The 21465-nt window shown below is 35.7% G+C and overlaps 1 protein-coding gene across 1 annotated transcript; it reads left to right on the forward strand.

Annotated features, from left to right (window-relative positions):
• The first annotated feature begins 24 nt into the window (after positions 1 to 24).
• On the forward strand, positions 25 to 20981 carry ALX1 (ALX homeobox 1). Its single transcript, XM_025439206.3, has 4 exons — positions 25 to 281; positions 3082 to 3386; positions 6344 to 6472; positions 20352 to 20981. The coding sequence occupies exons 1-4, from the start codon at positions 56 to 58 to the stop codon at positions 20670 to 20672; spliced, it is 981 nt and encodes a 326-aa protein (XP_025294991.1). The 5' UTR covers positions 25 to 55; the 3' UTR covers positions 20673 to 20981.
• The last annotated feature ends 484 nt before the right edge of the window (positions 20982 to 21465 follow it).

Consider the following 21465-nt stretch of genomic DNA (forward strand, 5'->3'; position numbering starts at 1 on the left):
CCCCCGCCCCCCGGCGCCCTCGGGCCTGCCGCCCCGCGACCGCCCCGCCGGGATTATGGAGTTTCTGAGCGAGAAGTTCGCGCTCAAGAGCCCGCCGGGTAAAAGCGGGGACTTCTACATGGGCGCCGGCGGCGCGCTGGAGCACGTTATGGAGACGCTGGACAATGAGCCCTTTTACGGCAAAGCGGCGGCGGGCAAATGCGCGCAGGCCTTCGGGCCGCTGCCCCGCGCCGAGCATCACGTGCGCCTGGAGCGAGCCTCGCCCTGCCAGGAGGGCGGCGGTGAGTCGGCGGCCCGGCCGCGCGCCCTCCCCCCTCCCCTCCCCTCCCCCCTCCCCCCGCCTCCCCTCTGCAAGCCCCGGGGTGCCGGGACGCGCCGGGCCTGGGCGGGGGCCGCGGGAAGGGCTGGGCGCCCGGGTCCCGGGGCTGCGCGGGCCGAGCCTGGGGGCGCGCACCCCTCGCCCCGGCCCCGCCGCGGTCGCCGCAGCCCGCGTCCCCGCTGTCACGGCTCCGAAAGTCGGAGCTCCTCCCGGTGGAGACAAACAAACAAAAACCCCAGAAAACAAAACAAAACCCAAAAAACCTCTTTGTATAGAAAAAAAAAAAAAAAAAGCTGTCCAGGACGTAGCGGGAGTCTTTCTTTGGGAAGCTGCAAGGTTCTAAGAGCGGCTCGTGTGCAGCTGGGATTGCTGGTTGCTTGGGTTTGCAGCGCAACACCCAATTTTTTTTTTTTTTTTTCCCCTAAACGCCAAATCCTTCTCAAGGGCTTCGGGTAAAGAATCTCCCGTGGAAGCACTCAACTCCCGAATCCTGTTTTATATATTTTTTTTGTTCTGTGTTTCTGACCGCACGTGAAAAGCACCCCCCCCCCCAGAACCCCCTCTCCGAAGGCTTCTGGGTGAAACCTTCAACTTTGAGCGGCCAAGTATCTCAAAGTCAGAGTGTTATCAAAACAAGCCATCTATCTCTTCTATCTTGTAACCCAAGACAAACCTATTTTTTTTTCTTCCAGATCGCGACAGCTAGAGCAAGTTTACAATTCCAAGAGGACTTTTCCTTATCATTGTATATATTGCACAGTTAAGCTGTAAGGAGCGGGTTGCTTTAAAATAACAAACGAATTAAGTGTGAAATATTTACAACAAGCCTCCCGCCCCCTGTTTTAGTGCAGAGGGTCAAAATCTGGCAAGGTACTGGCTCCTAGGAGCGCATTTTCCAAGTACTTTGTACACAGTGACTTAAAAAAAAAAAAAAAAAGAACCCCATCTCTTGTATTTGACTTATTCAACGTTGCAAATTACTTTTGACTCGCAAGGTTGAACCAAGAACATAGACGGGAAGGAGAGAAAAATCAGCTAAATCGTTTCAGTCGTTTATTTCGAAAGACACATGCGATGAATTTTTTATTTTTAATATGCTAGCTCTTTTGGCTTTTCTGGTGGTATTTCAGACTTCAGGGTCCATATTTCTGGCATTCTTATATGTATATACGTGAAGTTATTTGAATGGGCGGGATTTAAAAACAAAAAGCGATTCTCTGCTGTCCTGCTCTCGGTAGGACTATATCCTATTTTAAATTGTCGGGAATCCAAAACAGGAAGAGAAATAGGTGATCTTTTTAAAAAATTATTATTATGCCTTAACTTGGGAAGGAACATCACACTTTTCGGATGAGTTTTAATAGGAAAGTAGTAAGTAAGATGAACGGAGGCAGCAGTTGGCTAAATTTAGGAAAGCTCCTGTCTTTCTCCTGAGATGCCCTTAGCCTCACCACTGCTTTCCCTCCCCCATCCCTAATTACCGAAGTTCCCCCATTTAACTCTGCCCAAGACAAAACCCTATTGTTAATCAGTCCTGGCTCTTCTTTTATATCTGGTTTCACATCACCTCTTTTGCTTACAAGATATTAAGCATTTAAGTTACTATAGGTCTTACAGCTCAAAACATTTGCATACTCATTAGAGCAGTTGCTGAAATAGGTTATGAGAATTTAAGAACAGATCAAAACGAAAGAAAGTATGGCAGTTCGTTGGAAATTATTGTTCTGGCTCGCTTCGCTTTACCTTTTTAAAAACTCTTTCCAATTTCATGATGTGCATCCACTGCATTTGTGTGTGTGTGTGTGTGTGTGTGTGTGTGTGGCACCATAGGATACATTTTTGTTTTATATCATACTGCAAGCATTCAATCAAATCTGGAGGAAATCACTGAAAGTAAAACAACCCTAAGGAGAATGGAAGATGACATCTTTTGCGATCTTTTCATAGATGTTTTAATTTCTCTGCTTTAGGGAAGAATAAGGCTTTCTGTCTTAGAACATGTTCCGTGAGCTACAGATAAATACGACCTATTTCGAAAGAGGTGCAAATGAGTTTTTACGCTAATGAAGTTTACTTAAATCTTATTCTGTTCTAGAAGAAGCACTTCCAGAAACCGATATGACAGTCATTTTTTAATTTAGTAGGTCACTTTTTTGAAAAAAAGAAAGATTAAAAAGCAGCCATGAATAAACACTCAAAATATTCAAAATACGATAGAAACAAAACCGTATCTTAAATCTGTAGTCCATACGTTTCGTGTGGAGCAGGAAAATAACTTTGGGGAAGAGTTTGGATTTGGGTTTACAGATATTATTTAAAATTGAAATCACCTTTCCCGGGGCCACCTAATTAGCCCGATTTTGCCTGCTGTGAGTACATACGTACCCATCGCTTACGTTAAATGTGGTTCGCTTTTCAAAAATTGTGCTCACTTATTTTTTTCTTAAATCTAGAGCATCTTTTAATTCGATCACCTTATTTGCTGATAAGTTCCATTTCTAAGCTCTGCATCAGCCCCGTAAGGTAGAACCAGTAAGACGTGGCACGTTTATAGGAGTTCCACGTACACATTTTTAAATGGCTTCAAACCTGCCCAAAGTGGATTAATAATGGTACACAACGCGATGATTGAATGAATAGTGGCACAGGGAGTCGTTAACAGCCCGCTTTCCTGATGCTCGGGCCCTGCAGTAGTTGGGCTTAGGTGCCTCACCGGCTCGGTTCACAGTCCTGAGAAGTGTTGTTTCCCCCTCTGGGTACAGTGAACTATGGCATCACGAAGGTGGAAGGCCAGCCCCTCCACACGGAGCTGAACAGGGCCCTGGACAACTGCAACAGCCTCCGCATGTCGCCCGGGAAAGGGATGCCAGAAAAGGGAGACCTGGATGAACTTGGGGATAAATGTGACAGCAACGTGTCCAGCAGTAAGAAGCGGAGACACCGAACCACCTTCACCAGCCTTCAGCTGGAGGAACTGGAGAAGGTTTTTCAGAAAACCCACTACCCGGATGTCTATGTCAGAGAACAGCTTGCTCTGAGGACAGAGCTCACGGAGGCCAGGGTCCAGGTAGGAGCCAAGGGGGGCCTTGGGTGGAGAGGGGTGGGGGAAGTGGGGGGGATACTGTTGGGATCATTCAATGGTTGCGTTTTGCCACAAAAGAAGGAACTGATTCTATATGCATGGAGGTCCACTAAAAGTTCTTCTTCCTTGCAAAGGATTTAATCCTTCACACAGAAGAAACATAAAAGAACACTTGACTTATTAGGTAGGCATATAAATTGGCGATCCTTTTTTAAAGAAACAGAATAGCATAAATATCTCTAATTTTTAAAAAATGATTTTCAAAGGACAGGCAGCAGAATCCTAGCTATTTCCTTACTAACACATGTATTTTATTTTATTTTTATTTTATCAGCTATTAAGGTTCTTTTTAGGTTATATAGCAAGTATTGGTAAGCCATTTGTGTAATGGCCCATAGATCTATAATTTTATTGATGTTGGGGTTATAATAAAACAAACAAAAATGAACCAATCTCACAAATGTCCCAATTGTGGTGTATGCCATGACTGATTTTCACTATGCATAAGGAACGATTAGGTACCTCACCTACAACATTTCTAGCTCTAACAGTTGCCTTGCCATTCCATTTTAATTTTTAAATGTAGATGGCTTTTATTTATTTTTTTTTTTTGTAGAGGCAATAGGGATACTGATCTTGAAGTAATTTTCAGATATATACTCAATTATATTTTAAGTTGCATTCGGGTTATCAAATTGGATGATTCAATATACTATTAAAATTATTTGAAAAAAGTTATATGAGGTTAAAAGTCTATCTCTGAGGCATATTTTATTTTTACTAGAGTTGGTATTCTCAAACTACATTTATCAGTTCTCTAGTAACAACAATTTCAGGGAATGGCCCGTTTCTTTGTGTGTTTTCACCGTGCTAAATATCAGAATATTGAATTTTGCAGTTCCCATGCAGTATCATAGGGAAATGAATAAGACAGTGAAAAATTTTGTTCTGAAGTAGTAGTACTACTTCTGAAGATTAAACTATTGTAAGGCCTTTACATGATTAAAGACGACATTTGGTGATACAGGAATACCAAGCAGCAGGATTTTTCCTTAGCTTGTGGAGGCAAATAGTTTATCTTAGTTCAGGAAGTAAATATACAGAACGTTGATGCTAATGAAGAATTTTAGAATTGTCAGGTGTTAACACCAGTCCCCGCAAGTGTGTGTGTGTGTGTGTGTGTTTGCCTTGTGTTCATATATTTTAATTAGTTATACTTGTAGCCATAAAAAAATATGTTTACATACGGGATGATCATCTGTGCACAATGGATATTTTCCCCTTAACATTTCATCAACCGCTGAATAATTTTTGTCTAAAAACATGCCCAGAGAACCAGCCCAAACCTAATTGACTCAGGTTTTCTCTTTCCTGCTTTCACATCAGAGTGGTAATTCACACCTAATGATCTTTTTTCTTAATGAAAAAAAATTAAAACAACAACTCACTATTAAATTCCCTTACTAGGCTTCTAGTGCCTGAGAAGATGGGAAGAAAATAGGTTTTGTGTTGTTGTCAATGTTGGTTTGAGCCCTGGGCATCCTGTGTAATACACCTTTACCAACAGAGTTCTAAGAAATCATACTGAACAAGTAGCTCTCGTTGCCTTATTTTAATTGCTGGAAACTCTTTAAAGCACAACCTCACATTTGCAGTCCATGCTTGCGCACTGAACTGAGGCTCAATATGGATCCATAAGTGTGATGGTAAAGGTATAGAAGATTACAACTGAATATGAAAAAAAAGAAAAATTTCAAGTAAATTTTAGCAGTTTTAACAGTCTGCACTTTTGTGTGTGATTTCTAGCTTCTTTTGTAAGTATTTTGTGCCCTGAACATAGTTTTGTAAATACTTCCTGACAGCTACTTGTGAAATGTCTACTCAAAAATAACAAATGATTTATAGTGAATGTAGTATATTGTGTCTCCCTTTTATTCATTAAAATATTAAAGTGAAGAATCTGGAGAGCTAATTCAGGTGTGAATTAGTAATTATTTACCTCTCTGAGAAAGATGGTTGTTATGCAAATATTATTAATATAGAATTAGAGAAATTTGGATGACAGCTTAGTGACCCTGTAGAGACTGTAGTAGCCCACAGGCTTTCTTGACACTTGGTTATAGCTTCCTCATTTATTTTATTTATATTACCTGTAAGTCGCTTGAATTGGAGAAATGATTTGGAGGTTTCTGAGCATTTTCTATAAGGGAGGATAAATATTATAAGTGGTGTAATTTGTGTAATAAGGACATTTGTATATTTTAAAACCGGAGTTTAATTTCAGATGGTTCCATTTTACCTATAGTCTTTATCATGCTCAATATGATATGTGATCTTAATATTTTCCGTTTCTAAATAATCATGATATTTCTGCCAGTGCCATATGTTTTGGATGTAATCATTGCGTTTAAATTTTTCTAAGATTATCTAAGTATGGGTACAACCCAGCAGAGTCTTCACTCTGTGACATGTTTTAAAGATAATTGTTTTGACAGACCCAGATATTAATTTGGTTATAGTTTGGCTGGGTTAATGTTATGTGCATAACGCCAAACTAAAAAGTTATGAATGTCTTCCAGATTTGCAGCATTCTCTGAGAGGAGGGCTATCTATGATAATTTGGAGACATAAGGAGTCTTCAAAGTCATGTGATCTAATTCCTTTTTATTTTCCAAAATGAAAGAAAAGAAAAACCCAGAGCCTGAGACACATTAAATAATTTTTGAAGTATTCCGTCCCTTTCTATTAATTTATAGTACCTCATGGACATGCCACTTACCAGGGTAAAATAGAAAGTAAAACTCGTGGATACTTTTCTGACCTAAATTTCTTTCTTAGTGATGTTATTGGCCTGGTTGGCCCTTTCTGATCTGTGTCTTTTAACATGACCATTGCATTTTCAAATATTCCTCAGCTAAAATTCTACTTTTTAAAAAAATTAGGTTTGGTTTCAAAATCGAAGGGCCAAGTGGAGAAAAAGAGAACGCTATGGCCAAATACAACAAGCTAAAAGCCATTTTGCTGCCACCTATGACATATCGGTTTTGCCGAGGACTGACAGCTATCCACAGGTATGGTTAACTTCACAGAATACTGATGGCGAAAAATAGATGTGGTTTGTATATTCTTAAAAGGGCTATTATTATTGGCTTTATTATACCCAACACAATAATCGAGAATGGAAACTTGAACCTCCAGAAGACTTTTTGCATGTTTGTTAGATGTTTATTTTACCGAAATGTTTATTTTGTTTTTATTTTCTTTTGGAGCCATTCATTCAAAAATATTTCAGGGTCCCTTCCTCATTATACACGGCAACAGCTGAAGTAGCATCATACACAGTCTGAGTCTTTTAACTAGTCTACATTTTGACTATTCAGGCTCGTTTCGTTAACTTTTAAAAATAAATAAAAGCTTTGCTTGGCGTGCTGTCCCTGTGGCTAATGTCTTATGAGCCTCCATCCCCTAACCTACTGTCCAGTGTGGTCTATGAAACCTTCAGTTCCATTTAAAAATATCTCTTTTCCTATGTTGTCTTTTCAGCTTTGAAGTTACTCATTGTTTCAAGGAAACATTTAGCCCTTTGTTACTTAAAACATACATAGGATTAGTACTGGACATCATTTGAAAAAATCGATCACATTAATAAAAAAAAACGCATCCACGCCTTTATAATGGGAGCTCTCATCTCATTTTAAAGAGCACTTATTGTTTTTCTTAGTTTTTTACTTTTAATTTAGAGGCCTTTTTTTCTTTTTCAGACTTTGTAATGCATGTAGATAAAATGCATATTATCTTTTTAACTGGGCATTAATTTTCCCTATTACTGAGTTCCAGTATTTGCATCTGCCTTTGATACAGGATACGGAACACTTGTATTATAAGGAACATGATATTTGTTATTTTACTCCTTACGGTTTAAGGATATGCATTGTTACAGACCATTTTGAAAATAAATAACACATATGCTGGGGGACTACCTTGATAGTCCAGGAACCAAATCTTCACAACGCCAGGCTTAAGGGTACTCATTTTCTTCAACTGTAGGTTCATACCCTGTGAGCATGAATTCAGTCCTTTAATTTTGTGCATCCTTGTATTCTGATGCTTTTGATGATTCTTAAAAACCTATTTTGAAACCTCCACCCTTCCAGATAAGATCACCTTAGTTCAGTCCTTTTAAACGTTAGGAAACGAGACCCATGGGAGTTATGGAAGGAATTGGTTCCTCTTTATAGGACAGCCCACGAGGGGCTTATATGCTGCTACAGCTAAGCCTCCCTACTGCAGTTTACTAGAAGACGACGGTACCTTTTGAATAAATAAATGTCCATACCTGCCATCAGAAGAACCTTGTTTTTCTTACTTTTAAAAATTTATAGTAAAATAGTTCCTTTATTTTTAAAATTTTTTCTTCAGTTTAAAAGCATGTATGTACTCTGTTACTTACCATCGTAGGGCCAATGAGCTTTTATTCACCGGATAGTTTTGAGTGTCCTAGTTGAGTTCTGAACAAAGTGCCATGAGGAAGTTTCCCTGGTAGGCTACAAACTCCATGGAAGCAGGCACTGCAGTGATTTCTTACCTGTTGACCCAGCCATGGTCCTTATATCAGTCTGTTCTGAGCAGGTTACACGCGGTACCTCATTTCATCCTTACGACGACCTTATGCACTAGGTGTCATTAATTAATTGTCCTCGTTTTCCCTGTGAGGAAACTGAGGCACAGAGAGGGCAGAGATTTTCTCACTTTCACTAATGGCAAAGCCGAGACCTCATTACAGGCAGTCTGGCTCCCAAGTGCAAGGTCTTAGCCCTTACAGCACACTGGCTCTCCCAACGACTGTGTTGAAAGGATTGAATGATTGATAAATGAATACCAAAGGAGTGGACGGCTTAAGGTTGCACCGTACAAGTCTGCAGCTCAGTTCAGAGGAGCAGAAACTAAGAGCAAGTGGAACAATGATGAAAACAGTAGAGACAGATGACGTATGCTGGCATGTACTTTATGTAATTTTGAACTACCTCACTGTGATGAATGTACAGATAGTAAACTTACAAATTAATGAATTCTTTTCAAATGGACTTTTTACAGTCTTCCTAGTCAAGTGTGCTCCACCACCCTTGACTACCATCTTCTTCTCTTGCCGCATTTATTTCAGTCTTCATTCCTTTCCTTGGAGACCCCATTTCCGGTTGTGTGTGTGTGTGTGTGTGTGTGTGTGTGTGTGTGGTTCCCCACTTCTCTGTGCCTTGCTGGTGGTTGCTTTATCTCGAACTTCCCTTTCTTCTTCAGTGCAACATAAAACATTTAGAATAGTGCCTGGCACAAACTAAGCTCTTTACAAAGGCTTCATGTAACTTAATATACTCTTAGTCATACTTTGTTCCTAGGATTGTCTTGCCATTGTGTTACTGTGCCTCATAGCTTTAGACACTGTCATTCAGCACGCTGAGGTAACCTAGTAAGGTCGCGCAAGCAGGAAGGGAGATGGTCCAATCAAATTATACATTTGATAGTCTTTTTTCACTCCAACAGGGGATTAATTTTAAAAATTTCCCCTCAGGAATCATGGGAATGTTGCACTAATTCTCCCTGTGGCTTCTCCAAAGCTATGTCCATTGGTGATGTCAACTCTTAATTTAAGTATGGCAACACGGACATCACATGTTGAAGTTTGTGTTTTTGAAGTTATTTTGATGGTGTAATTCATCGAGAATCCTAAAAATCAATACTGTAAAATCCATACTTATTTTCTATATTGGTAATTCATTAACTATTTGGTTGCCAAAAATACTGAAATCAAGTGTCTCTCACTCCCCACTGTGGGGATAAAGTCAGTAAAATTCCATTTTAACTTAAAAATATGTGGTGGACTTTTTTATTTTGAAGAAATAGTTGTGCCAAGATCATGTCTCTCAAGCTTCAGCCTAAAGGAAACTTTTTTTTTTTTTTAAGCATGTGTCTTGAAAATAGAAATTATAATCAGAAAAATGGGAACCAAAATAGAATCTGACAACTCAGTGCAGAAAAACACTGAGCTTGGTTACTGTTACTAATTACAGAAAAAAAAATTAATTACCAAAAAGTTGGAAACTAGAAAACTAGAAACAGGACAGAAATAAAGAATGAAAAGTTTGGCAGGAAAGCAAAAGCATATACAGAAATACATGAAAAACAGAAATGGTTGAGAAAACGATCTCCTCAGGTCTGCTCAAATGTGAATAATGATCTTACCAACTATAAAAGTATCTCTGTATAACATATAATAAGTTTATTTATGAGTAGTAATTAATGTTTTCTAAAGTGTTCTAACTACTTTGCTTCCATTGCTCTCATTACAAAATAGTAACAACAGCCCTACTGGTAAAATTAATACTTACCAGTTGAAGGCTTATTTTAAGCCAGGCTTCTTTCTTACAGCCATTAACTCACAGAATTGAAGTGCAGGGGTTCAGAGCTCTTTACGCAGCGCCACTGAGCCATGAAATATTTCAATGTTGACCCTAAAACACCAAGTCACTTTGGAAAGCAAAAAATGTTTTCATTTTTCAAATATATAAAATAGTGATATAAAGCATTTTAAAAGCGTAGACACTTTTTAGATTGCTTTCAGGTATTCTTTTTTAAGCTTGCTCACATGTGACATCTGATATCATGTTGGATAGCAAACAGTGAGAGGCGTGATGTCAGTAATAATATACTTTAAGGTAGTATATATTTTTTTAAAGATTTTATTTATTTGTTTGTTTGTTTACTTATTTATTTATCAGAAACACCAAGAGAGAGGCAGAGACACAGGCAGAGGGAGAAGCAGGCTCCGTGCAGGGAGCCTGATGTGGGGATTCGATCCCAGGATCCCGGGGTCACGCCCTGAGCCAAACACAGATGCTCAACCGCTGAGCCACTTGGGCGTCCCTAGGGCAGTATATTTTGATGTACTGAAAAATAGTATCTGTTTTTAAAAAGCCCTTTGTTTTGGCTCACCATATCCATTGTCATTTGGCAACACTATGATTTAGCTAAATGAAACTACTTGACTGCCTAATGTTCTCCATGACATGACACTTTAAACAACAGTCACGTGTCACATCTATTCCTTGCGCGATGCTGACTCCATTTCCTCCGTCTTCAGTTCCCTTTCCTCACCTAAACTGTATTTCCTCCAGGAAACCTTCCTTCAGTTCTCCTTCAGTCGGCACAGTTCTCACTGACATGGTGGTGGACTGTATACAATGTCAGCTCCCCCCTTTACAACATAAAGTATTTATGGTTCAAAAAGAGGAGTCAGTTCTTAACTTCGTATGACAACCGTATTAAACAAAGTATGTATACACCAAATAGGTGTGAAAAAAGGAGTCTTGCTTCAACATTCTGGAATACTTTATGAACCCCCAGATTAATCAGATTTCAGTTAAATAGCTGATTCCTGGATCTCTGCTATTAACCATCTCTGGGGTCCTCAGCGTTAACTTTGCCTCTCTGAATCTCAATTTCTTCCTCTGTTAAAAGGAATAGATTAGGAAGGTTTTGCAGAATGTTTTCGGCTTAATTTTTTTTTCTTCCAGAGTTATTTTCATTTAATTCAACAAATACAGGTTAAGTACTGTTTGAGGCCCGGGGGTTTTATAAATGATCCAGGTAAAATTTCTTACTTTTTGGGCAGATGACAAACTAGGTAATATTTGTACCAAATTCTGCAGACACTTCTTGATAGAATCTACACCCAGCAGACCAAAAAAACCTACATAATTTTGTCTTCGAATTGAAAAAGCAAGCATCTATCAACAGTAGATTCTAATTTATTTCTAATTTATGGACATCAAAGCAATTCTTTAAATAATTGTTTTGTTGAATAAAATAGTTTTCCAGGTATAAACATTTTCTGGAGGATTATAGCCATCTTTCCTTCCTACTAGAAAGTCTAGTTTCACGGTTTGGCTCATATCCCATGTGCATTAACTTTATCATTTACTTGCTGGGTGACTTGGGTAAATCTGACTTCCTGGGATCTTCAGATTCTTTATTTGTAAAATGGAGGTATTATTGGTGCTGGAGTTGGTGGTGTGGTTGATGATAATGATCATCATCCTAGTACCTTTTCTGTTATTGAGAGGACTAAATTGATTTCCAAACATCTGTGGAGCTAAGTCATGGGGCTGGGGGAGGGCTAGGTGTTAATATTTGACTATGGGCTTCATAGCCAGGGGGTTCTGGGTTCAAATGAGTCTGAATCTGCTGCTTAATAGATTTTAGACCTTTGGCAAGTAAATCAACCTCTTGGCATATTTCTCCTCAGTTATAAAATGAGCATAAAAGTTCACATGATGTTTGTGAAGATTAGACACAATAGTTTCTGCAGAGTACTTAGGACTGTTGCCTAGTACATAACGAGTGCTCAATAAATAGTAACAGTTCTATAATAGCCAGTCACTCATTATTGATTCTACAGTAGCGAGCTAGCTAAGTGGTGTGAATGTTTTGTTTTTGTAGCATTTAAACTAATCCAATTTTTTAGTAAATTCACTATTTAAGGATCTAGGGAAAGATCAAATTTAGTTAAATGTGCTTTCCTCTTTAAATTAGGAAAATCAAATACAGTAATTTGAGGGATGTTTGAGTATACTCTTAACCCACCAAAATTATTTTCTCATGAAGAAAATATTTTCATCAAAAAATTTTTAAAGGTTTGAAGCTTTTTCCCACCAAAATTTTCCATGGGCTTTTACTTAGTGTATAGTGAGAATCATAACTAAATCTATGTTTACATTATATACAAGGGGACCCCTGCAGTATCTTGCTTTCTGTTGCTTAATTGATGACTTAACAAATAAATGCCACTTGGAGTTGGATTCAAGTTATAAATAATTTTTAGTCATTGGAATAATTTAAGACCCAGGTGATAGGTATACAACACTTCCAGTTTAACAAATTCTCCTTCAAACATTGTAATTATGCAGTGTTTTAAAGGAAATGTTAAAGTTTCTGTAAAATAGTGATTGGGAAAGATACTGTTCATTCTCACCTTCTTGTAGCATCAGTCTCTGTACTCATCTTGAAGCTTACCTTCACTTAAACTAAATAAAGAATATGGAACTTGTCTCCCTCAACCACTGTGGTTTAGCAATTTAAAGGCATCTAAAATAGTAAATAAATAACAAAATCTTTTAAAAAGCGTTATTAATATAGCTATACTTGAGACATTATATGATAAATATTCTCGTATCTATGAAACAGCCAGTGAAATGGTCACATAGTGATACAATGAAACCTCTCTTGTGAAGAATGGAGGGACAAAAATATTAACATCATTAGATCAAGTCATATTGATAGAAAATTGCTTATTTAATTAAATGTCTAAAAATGAAAAAAAATGTATACAGGTTGTATAACAATTTGTATGAAAAATATTTCACATAGGTGTATAAGTACATATTAAAAATAAGTGATATGTAGCATGAGGCAGGTATTGTTAGCATCAGTCAAGTGAAGATGCAGCTAGACACAAAGAGGGAAAAATTTTAATTTTGTTGAAAATACAGACACTTTACAGAGATTAAAAAAAATACCCTGTAAAAGAAGCAAAGTGCATTAATATTTTAGATTATGAATTTGGGCATATTTTTTGAAAAACATGGTATGTAAGTTTTAATATGACTTAATGACTTTACACAGTAATACTAACTTAGCTGATTTTTTTTTTTTTTTTTTTTTTTTTTTACTTTTAATAGGTGATTGCTGTTAAAGCATTGAATTTAACTGAATTGGTCATGAGTATTTTATATTTTTAAAAGGAAAGGATAAATAAGAAATTGAGTAGATTACCAAACTAAATAATAAGAAAAAATGTAAATCTAAATCATTGAAGAGTGCTATTGTTGCTTATATGTATAAAAACTACCTACTTAACGGGATGAGCACTGGGTGTTATGCTATATGTTGGCAAATCGAACTCCAATAAAAAAGTAAAAATAAATTAAAAATATATTTTAAAAAACTACCTTACGGAGGATGGAGACCCAGAGGGGAAATTAAACTTGAAAGTCCGTGAGAACAGACTCGTAGGTTAAAACCAGCACACACTGTTATTGTTATTGTGAACCTACGATATATTTTAACCCAGAGTTTTATGCTTTCCATATTTATTAAGCCTCATGAAATCTCTAGATTTAAAAATATTCTGTGCAGATTAAAGTATTTGCATATTTGATTTGTATTTTAAGTTACTCATTCACAAGGAAAACGTCATTTATATTTTAATCTTTGTTTCTTGTAATTGTGGATTTTGTTTTGAGGAATTGTGTCATTAAAAATGAATCAAGCACTGTCAACAATGGCTATCATGCCTGTATTAAAATACATGAAAAATAATGTGACAATTAATTGGAAAATATTCCATGTTGATCATTGTTGCTGAATAAGTAAAATAGCAAATCTTAAGTGCTGTTATTTTATTCCCTCCTTAAGTGAGTTGACTTGAAAAGTGTCCTTTTAAGACATATAGAGTGAGATCTCCTCTAAATCTTTTTAATGATCATAATTACCATATAGTTTAAGAACACATCTAATCCTAAAGGAAGAGGAAAATATGTCCTTAATGTTTCTTACATCTTTGACTTGGAGCACATATTTCAAATACTATTTAAATAATGCAAAATTTAAACACATTTATATGATGTCATTCTGAAAATTTCCAGACATTAACATTTCTTCTGAGGGTTGTGTTTTTAATTTCTGCACTAAAAAGATATATACACTTATTTTTCTGTAAAGTGGTTTTTTCTCAGGTTTTTAGTCTCATATGATTATTATATCTGATTTATTTTAGTGGAAAATCCATTCTTCCTTGTTCCAAATCTCTGTACATATTTGTAAGATGGAATGTTATTTTAAAAAAAATCAAAGTAGCAATCAATATTTAACATATGACCCTTTTCTGATAAGTAATATCTAATCGTTTCAGCTTAATGATACACTATGTTGACAAAGTATACCTTTGAAATTTTTGAAGTGTAAATTGATTACCCAAAAAACCCCTTTTTTAATGTGAAAATTACAGCTAAAAAGTAGGCACTGATGAAAATATACCCTCATTTCTGTTTTAGGTAGTACCTAACTATGCTCAGGTTAATCTTTTCACTAGGTAATTAATTTAAGTTGGGATTTTTTTTTTTCCCCAGATGGACAGTATCAGTATTTGAGACTTACTCACTTATTCTCTGGTAGCAAGTGAGACTTACTCACTGGTAGCTAATTCATTATTTAGAAAAGCATTTATACTCTTTCTCCCTGCCAGCAACTTATTGTTGTAGTTACTAGAAAAGTTAATGGGACCCTAAAATTAGTCAACATCTAAAAATATCTGCAAGTTACTAAGTGTATGATTCTTATTGACATTTTATCACCATAAATTTTAAAGGGAGGGATATGCTAGTAAAAAATATAATAGCCTCTTAAAAAACTAAACTGCTTTTGTGGAAACTCATGTTTGCATTTTTTTAAGAGACCATATAAAAAATCTGGAAAATTATGTAAGTGATAATGTGGTAATAAAACTATGTAGTAAGTATTGAATAATATACAAAGTGGTCAATAGTTGTAAACATTCTCTCAAAGAGGAAAAACAAAAATCAGCTTTTGGATTTTAATGCAAAGAAGCTATTGCTAAAACATTACAAATACCTCTTGGGAAATCCCTAATCTGTGTCTTTTTAAAGCAACTTTTAACTCCCACAGGGAAGTGTGTAGGCATATGGTGTAAGGGTAGTATGTGTGTGTGTGGGGGTGTTCACGTGTGTTTGTGGTGTGTATACATATGGACATTGGTGGCAGGTAAGAGCAATCTATGTATAGTGGAGGAGGAAGGCCATATAAACTTGCTTTCATAGAAAAATATTTAGTTTTAGAGTTGCTTCAAAATTAAGGAATGATTGTTACTCATTGATTTCATGGTATTCAGTGTTTCTATTAAATCCAGATTAAAGTTCATAGAATACTGTCTTCTAAATAGCACTAACATTAGGATATAGAATATATAATGCTGTCATGAAGGTATTTGATGTATTTTATACATCATGATACAACTAATGCAAAGACTAACAAACTTGTATTTGTTTTCAAAGTTTTTTTAAAAGTACGAGAAGTTGCTTACTATAATAAAATCTGCAAATATATTAGAAATATATACTAGGTAGGGTTAGTATTCTAAAAATTTCTTTGCAGTTTTGATTTTACAAAGAATATATCTATATCAAGTTTCTAACAAGTTTCTAAGGTGGAGGTAAATGAGATTTATAATTTCATTATTTACCATATAATTTCAACTCATGATGAATATATACCCACAGTGAAGAACTCTGTGTGTGTGTGTGTGTGCATGTATGTAAAATATGCATATATATTGACCCTTTCCTTCCTATATATTACTTTTAATTCCTTGGGGAAAAAATGAGTATTAAATAAATTTAATTTCTCTTTGGAAGGAATCAGACAAAAAAACAACTTTCCTCCTAAATTCATAGTCATGGAATAATTAAGTGCTAACTTTTCATTTGATTAGGAAAACATTAAGAGGCAAACATTCAAAGTGGAGTGTGGTAAGTCAGCTGAACCTGCATTCGTGCTAACGGGATGCAGTTGGCTAAGTTCCCTGGACAATGCTTTGAACGTACCCCTAGAATTTTTTTAAAACATTGCAAAGCACATTAAAACATGGAATGTTTTTAGATTTTCTACTCCTTTTTATACAATAAAGAAGAAAAAATGTAAAGGCAGTCTTTTTTTTTTTTTTTTTTTTTTTTTTGGCACACAGGAAAGGAGGATGTGGGTATTACTTAATAAGAGTGTTCCTGGTTGTGAAGCTCTTTAATATACAGTTAGAGGCCCACAGAAAAAAAAAAAACCCTAAAATTTATTTGCTGCTGGGCTTCACCATCGTAGGTGTCTCTGAAATAGTCAAAAAAAAAGAAAAGTAGTGATCCTATTTGGGGGAAAAAAAGTACTCTTTCATTCCAAAATCTAACAGCAAATACAATATTTCTTCTAATGAGTCAGCAAGATTTTTATGTGGCTTCTCTGCTAACAAATCTATAGTTTTAGACAATATGACTTGTAGATTCGAGCACAGAGTTTGAAAATGACCACTTGTATAAGAATAGAATTGGTGGAGGGATGGAGGGCCCATAGACTGAGCCCACCTTGACAGCAGTAGATTTATTAAACCACAAGCTGCTGTTTGATCAAATACTGCCTTGAGAAATGCTGAAGAAAAGAGACATGTGCAATAATTGCCTGAGATACTTGAAGATTTTCACATGTAAGAAGAATGCCAGCTTCTGTATCATTTTAAAGACCAGAAATCGAAGTGATAGAGGAAGATAACAGCTCACGTTTTTATAGAACTGTCCAAAAAGGAATGAAAAATTTTTGAAGAGGGAAGCTTCTTATTACAAGAACTAAATGTAATTGAACGTGTACAAGGGGTTTTTGCATTTGGAGGGAAGTGGAGCTTCAATAATGTTTCCTAATCCCAGTTGATTTTCAGAATTCCTGTATTATTATCATTGCCATTATTTTAATACAGATCCCATAAGCCACACCCCATGCTTAATGAGTCAGAATCTCCAACAAGATGTATCTGTGGTGAAGAATAAGTATGTAATAGGAAAATAAAACTACCTTGGGAAATACAGTGTCTGGGATGAAATTTTCATAATTGTCAAGCTTATACATAGTAGTGATTATAGAGCTCAAATCATGAAACAAAATTTAGATATATTACCATAAATTGTCCATAAAATTTTGATTACACCTGCAAGATGGATCAGTGCAAATTTCAGACTGTTCAGAGATTTTTTGATCATTTAATAAAATTGTATTAAGTGCTTATCATGTATTGTGTTAGGCTGAAGGATGAGGAAAAACTTATGAGCAAGCATCAGGGATTTCGCTTTCAGAGAACAGAGCCTACGAACCCCCACAAAGTTAGGATTGTAAATAAGTAAATAATTTCAGTTTATAAAGACTAGTTTTTGTATCATTGTAGCATTTCTTAAGATTGCCTGCATTCAGATTTGACCTCTAACATTGAAGTTACACATCTTGTAGAAGGTTTTAAGCTCCCTGCTCTATATTTTTACCATTTACAAAATGTGGATACTGAAAGCAAAGAAGCATCTTTTAGTGTGTTGAAATGACTAGAAGTCTCACAGTGCATTTAATAGCATGTATATGGTGAATAACTGGTAACCATTAGCTGTCATGAGCATTGTTTTGATTGTTGTCATCAGATGTTTAATCATCCCAAGGGAACACTTCAGAGGAAACAAAACCTCAATTTTGTCTTTTATGATTTGCATCTAAACTTTCGATATCAAAACCAATTAAAACCCTAAAGTGAAATGAAGACATGCCAGGAATGTTTTAAATGAAAAAAAGATATAAGGTGGAGAAGATAGAGATCAGGAAATAGGACATATCAGTAGAAATGTGTGACAGTGTCACTACCCTTGGGATGCCCATGGTATCTTCTCAAATCCAACTAAAATATTGCTGCAGTAACTTGCTTTACCCATCTCTTCTTTTCGGAAAACATTTCTTTCTATATGCTAGAAATTATTTCACCAAAAGTAGCACATTCATCTTGTTTGATCATGTCCAGATAAAAAGTTTTGGTCAAAATAAAAATATTTGTTCATGAAAAAAAATTTGTTCATACCATAGAAACTGAAGAATTTATTTTCAACTTATAGGTAGATTAATGTGGATTATTTTAAAGAGAAAAATCTTTCTTAATTTATATTCATAGATCACTTTCCTTGTCTTGACCTTCTTTTCTTTTTGCCTACTTAGTAAATATATTTCTATGCATTTGAAATATGAATAGATGATTTTAATAATAAATTACATAGCAATGCTATGTATAAATTGAGGAATCCTTTAACAAACTTAAACCGTTAAATAATCTTTCTCTACCGCTATTTTGCCTTTCATTTATTTTTTCAAAAATAAGCAAGCAAGTTCACTTTCATTTCCTGAAAGCCCTTTTGTCAGACATGTGACTGTGGTTTTTGCAGTGTAGCACAATGTTTGATTAAATGTCAGAGGAAAATCACCCAGATCAAGTTAGAAGAGCTAGGTTGACAGAGTAATGACATTAACAGTCCCTCTTGTTGGTTTGAGATACATAACTCAGCAATCAGTGGCACCAGTCATCATATTTTGGCTCAAATGGGATGCATTTAGTTAGAACCAGCCAAAATTAGAACAACATAGCCCATGATGGCTTAAAGATTAATAGAATGTGCAAATCATTATATATATATATATATATGTATTATATATTATATATATATCTGTAGAAATGTCTCACAGATTTAATATATTTAAAGCAGTTTTATAAAGATATCTATATAAATGACTATTTCTAAAATAACACTGAAGTGAGCATCGTGCCAATCTCTGAAGCCCCAACTAACAGATGAAATTAGTTGTTTCAGTTTTTCCTTATGTTTGAAACCGGTTAAGCGGTCTCTTCTTGAGTGACAGAGTAATATCTCTACCAGTATAATGTAGAAGATTCATTAACATTTTATGCTATTAATTGAAAATAATTTGTCTTAAAAGGCAGGATTTAAGTATGGGTGTTGTGAGATTACACCAGAGGCTATATGTGGTAGACTTGAATTCTTACGAAAAAGTAAATATAAGCAAACAGTGTTTGTGTATGTGTTAAAAACAATCAATGATTCTAATTACTACGATTTTTAAAAAGGGAGCCAGAGGGGATAAACATAGGTATTCCTGCTCTGTTCTAGTTCAGATCTGTTGTATTAATATTGCAAAAGCATACAGTTTTTAAATTTTGTCTTCTAAGGCTCGAACTGTCTTTCATATTATACCATCCAACAGTTTTCCCGGGTTCCTGCTGTTTGTGTGATTTTTCTCCATGTTTCTCAGTAATGCATGTGAGCACTGTTTTCTTTCCTTGTTTAAATAGCTGGTTTAAGATCCCTCCTATGTAAAACTTCTATTGTACAAATTCTACTTAGTGTCTCCTTTCCATGCTAGAAACTTTAGAGAAATTTCTGTTTGTTGTTTTCTATAGAGATTTAATACTAAGAAATGTGAATTTCCTGGGCACAAGTGACAACCTAGTTTTCAATCTTATGTAAGATGTTATATAGTACTTTAATTATACTCATATGATATTTTTGCTAATACTAGCAGGCTTTTCTCAGTTGTACTTCCATTATTTGATAAGGTCATGTTTTAGAATTTTAAAATGTTTTACATGTCATAATTCTGTTGCAATCTCACTGTATCATACATAAGGCACAGAAAAATGTTTAAAATATGTATATATTGCTCATACTCACAGAGCTCTGTATTTAAGACTATAGGAAATAAAAAGCAATCAAAGGGCAAACATTTCTAGTAATGAGTTTGATTTCAAATATCAACAAAGGTAATAGCCTCATATCAGGAATGGTTTCCAACCAAAACCGCCACATTGAGTCCAACTATAAAACTTTAAAAAATGCGTTTGTGTCATTTTGTTTAGAAGGATGAAAACTATATATAAACTTAAAACTGTATTTTGAACTGTTTTTCTAAACACATGAATTTGTCATGAATCATGACCAGATTTTCTAGATTTCACTTTAACAATCACGACTATAAAAAGAATACTCAGGAGATTGACATGTTTTGAGTATTTTATGTGGTCAAGTACGTGGGTTTTGGTGAACTATTGCAGTATAACAGATTGGAAGGATCCTTCAAATAATTATTTTTTAGTAATCACTTTATGTACTAGGAATGTAATTACAGACCACCCAATGGGAGCAAACAATGAATAGTTGACAAAATTTAGTAAACGCTGTTTAACAAATGTAAGGGAACAAAAGTGAGAATGCGTAAATGTAATATTTGTTGTCTTATATATTCCAGATTCAGAACAATTTGTGGGCAGGAAATGCGAGTGGTGGTTCTGTGGTTACTTCATGCATGTTACCACGTGACACTTCCTCCTGTATGACACCTTATTCTCACTCGCCTCGGACAGATTCCAGTTACACAGGGTTTTCAAACCACCAGAACCAGTTCAGCCACGTGCCCCTCAACAATTTTTTCACTGACTCTCTTCTTACTGGGGCTACCAATGGACACGCATTTGAAACAAAGCCAGAATTTGAAAGGAGGTCTTCCAGTATCGCAGTTCTTCGAATGAAAGCCAAGGAGCACACTGCCAATATTTCATGGGCCATGTAACATACAGTACTCTTTTATTTTTCTTTCAATGGCAAAGTAAAACATTCTATTTCTCATATTTAAAGGATACCACAATAAGCTGCTGTGTGTGGAATTGCTAAAGGTCAAGATATACAGTGAGACCAGCTTTAAATGAATAGTTGTTATTATTTAACATTAAAATCTAAGAATGAACCTCTGAAAAGACTAAATAGATTTACCATCCATCCGTCTCCACAAACTCTGTTTTAGTAGTAAATTTTTTTCTATTGTACGAGTCGATGAAATACGATCATGCAACTTCTTAAAAGAATAAATGTATTAAACAAATTCCTCTGTTATAGATTGATTTATGTCAGTTCTGTATAACAAGAAATCCCTTGTAAAATAATACCTGATAAAGGAGGAAATGCGCTGGGGAAAATGTCAAGATACCAAAGCTGTCAGGTAAATATCGAAGCAGGGTGTTTCGGGGAGTTGACTATTATTTTTCCCTCTCTGGCTCCAGGACACAATGGACATATCCCCTGTTACTGAGAATCTGTCTTCAGGCCTCTAAGATTTTTTACATTTAGATGTTTTAGTGAATTTCCACTCCCCTGAAATAGAACTCTTCTAAAATGACCAGCATTTGCATGAAATATTTGGGCATAGTTTCCTGAAACCATGTGGCTAAAGGTGATAACTGAAATATTCTGGTGTGATTTAAAATACAGTCACGAGAACAGTTTTTTATAAATGCTATCTTTTCAGTGAAACAGCACCAACTCAGTGAAAAAAAATCAACACTGACTCACCTCATTGACTTCGTATC

The sequence above is a fragment of the Canis lupus genome, chromosome 15 (assembly GCF_003254725.2).
Source record: "Canis lupus dingo isolate Sandy chromosome 15, ASM325472v2, whole genome shotgun sequence".
Taxonomy (NCBI): Eukaryota; Metazoa; Chordata; class Mammalia; order Carnivora; family Canidae; genus Canis; species Canis lupus.

Bases quoted from the DNA above. Each gene is read 5' to 3' on its own strand.
- ALX1 (XM_025439206.3), top strand. From the start codon at position 56: ATGGAGTTTCTGAGCGAGAAGTTCGCGCTCAAGAGCCCGCCGGGTAAA. The intron at 3,387-6,343 runs GTAGGAGCCAAG...TAAAAAAATTAG, and splicing joins TCACGGAGGCCAGGGTCCAG to GTTTGGTTTCAAAATCGAAG. The intron at 6,473-20,351 runs GTATGGTTAACT...TATATATTCCAG, and splicing joins GGACTGACAGCTATCCACAG to ATTCAGAACAATTTGTGGGC.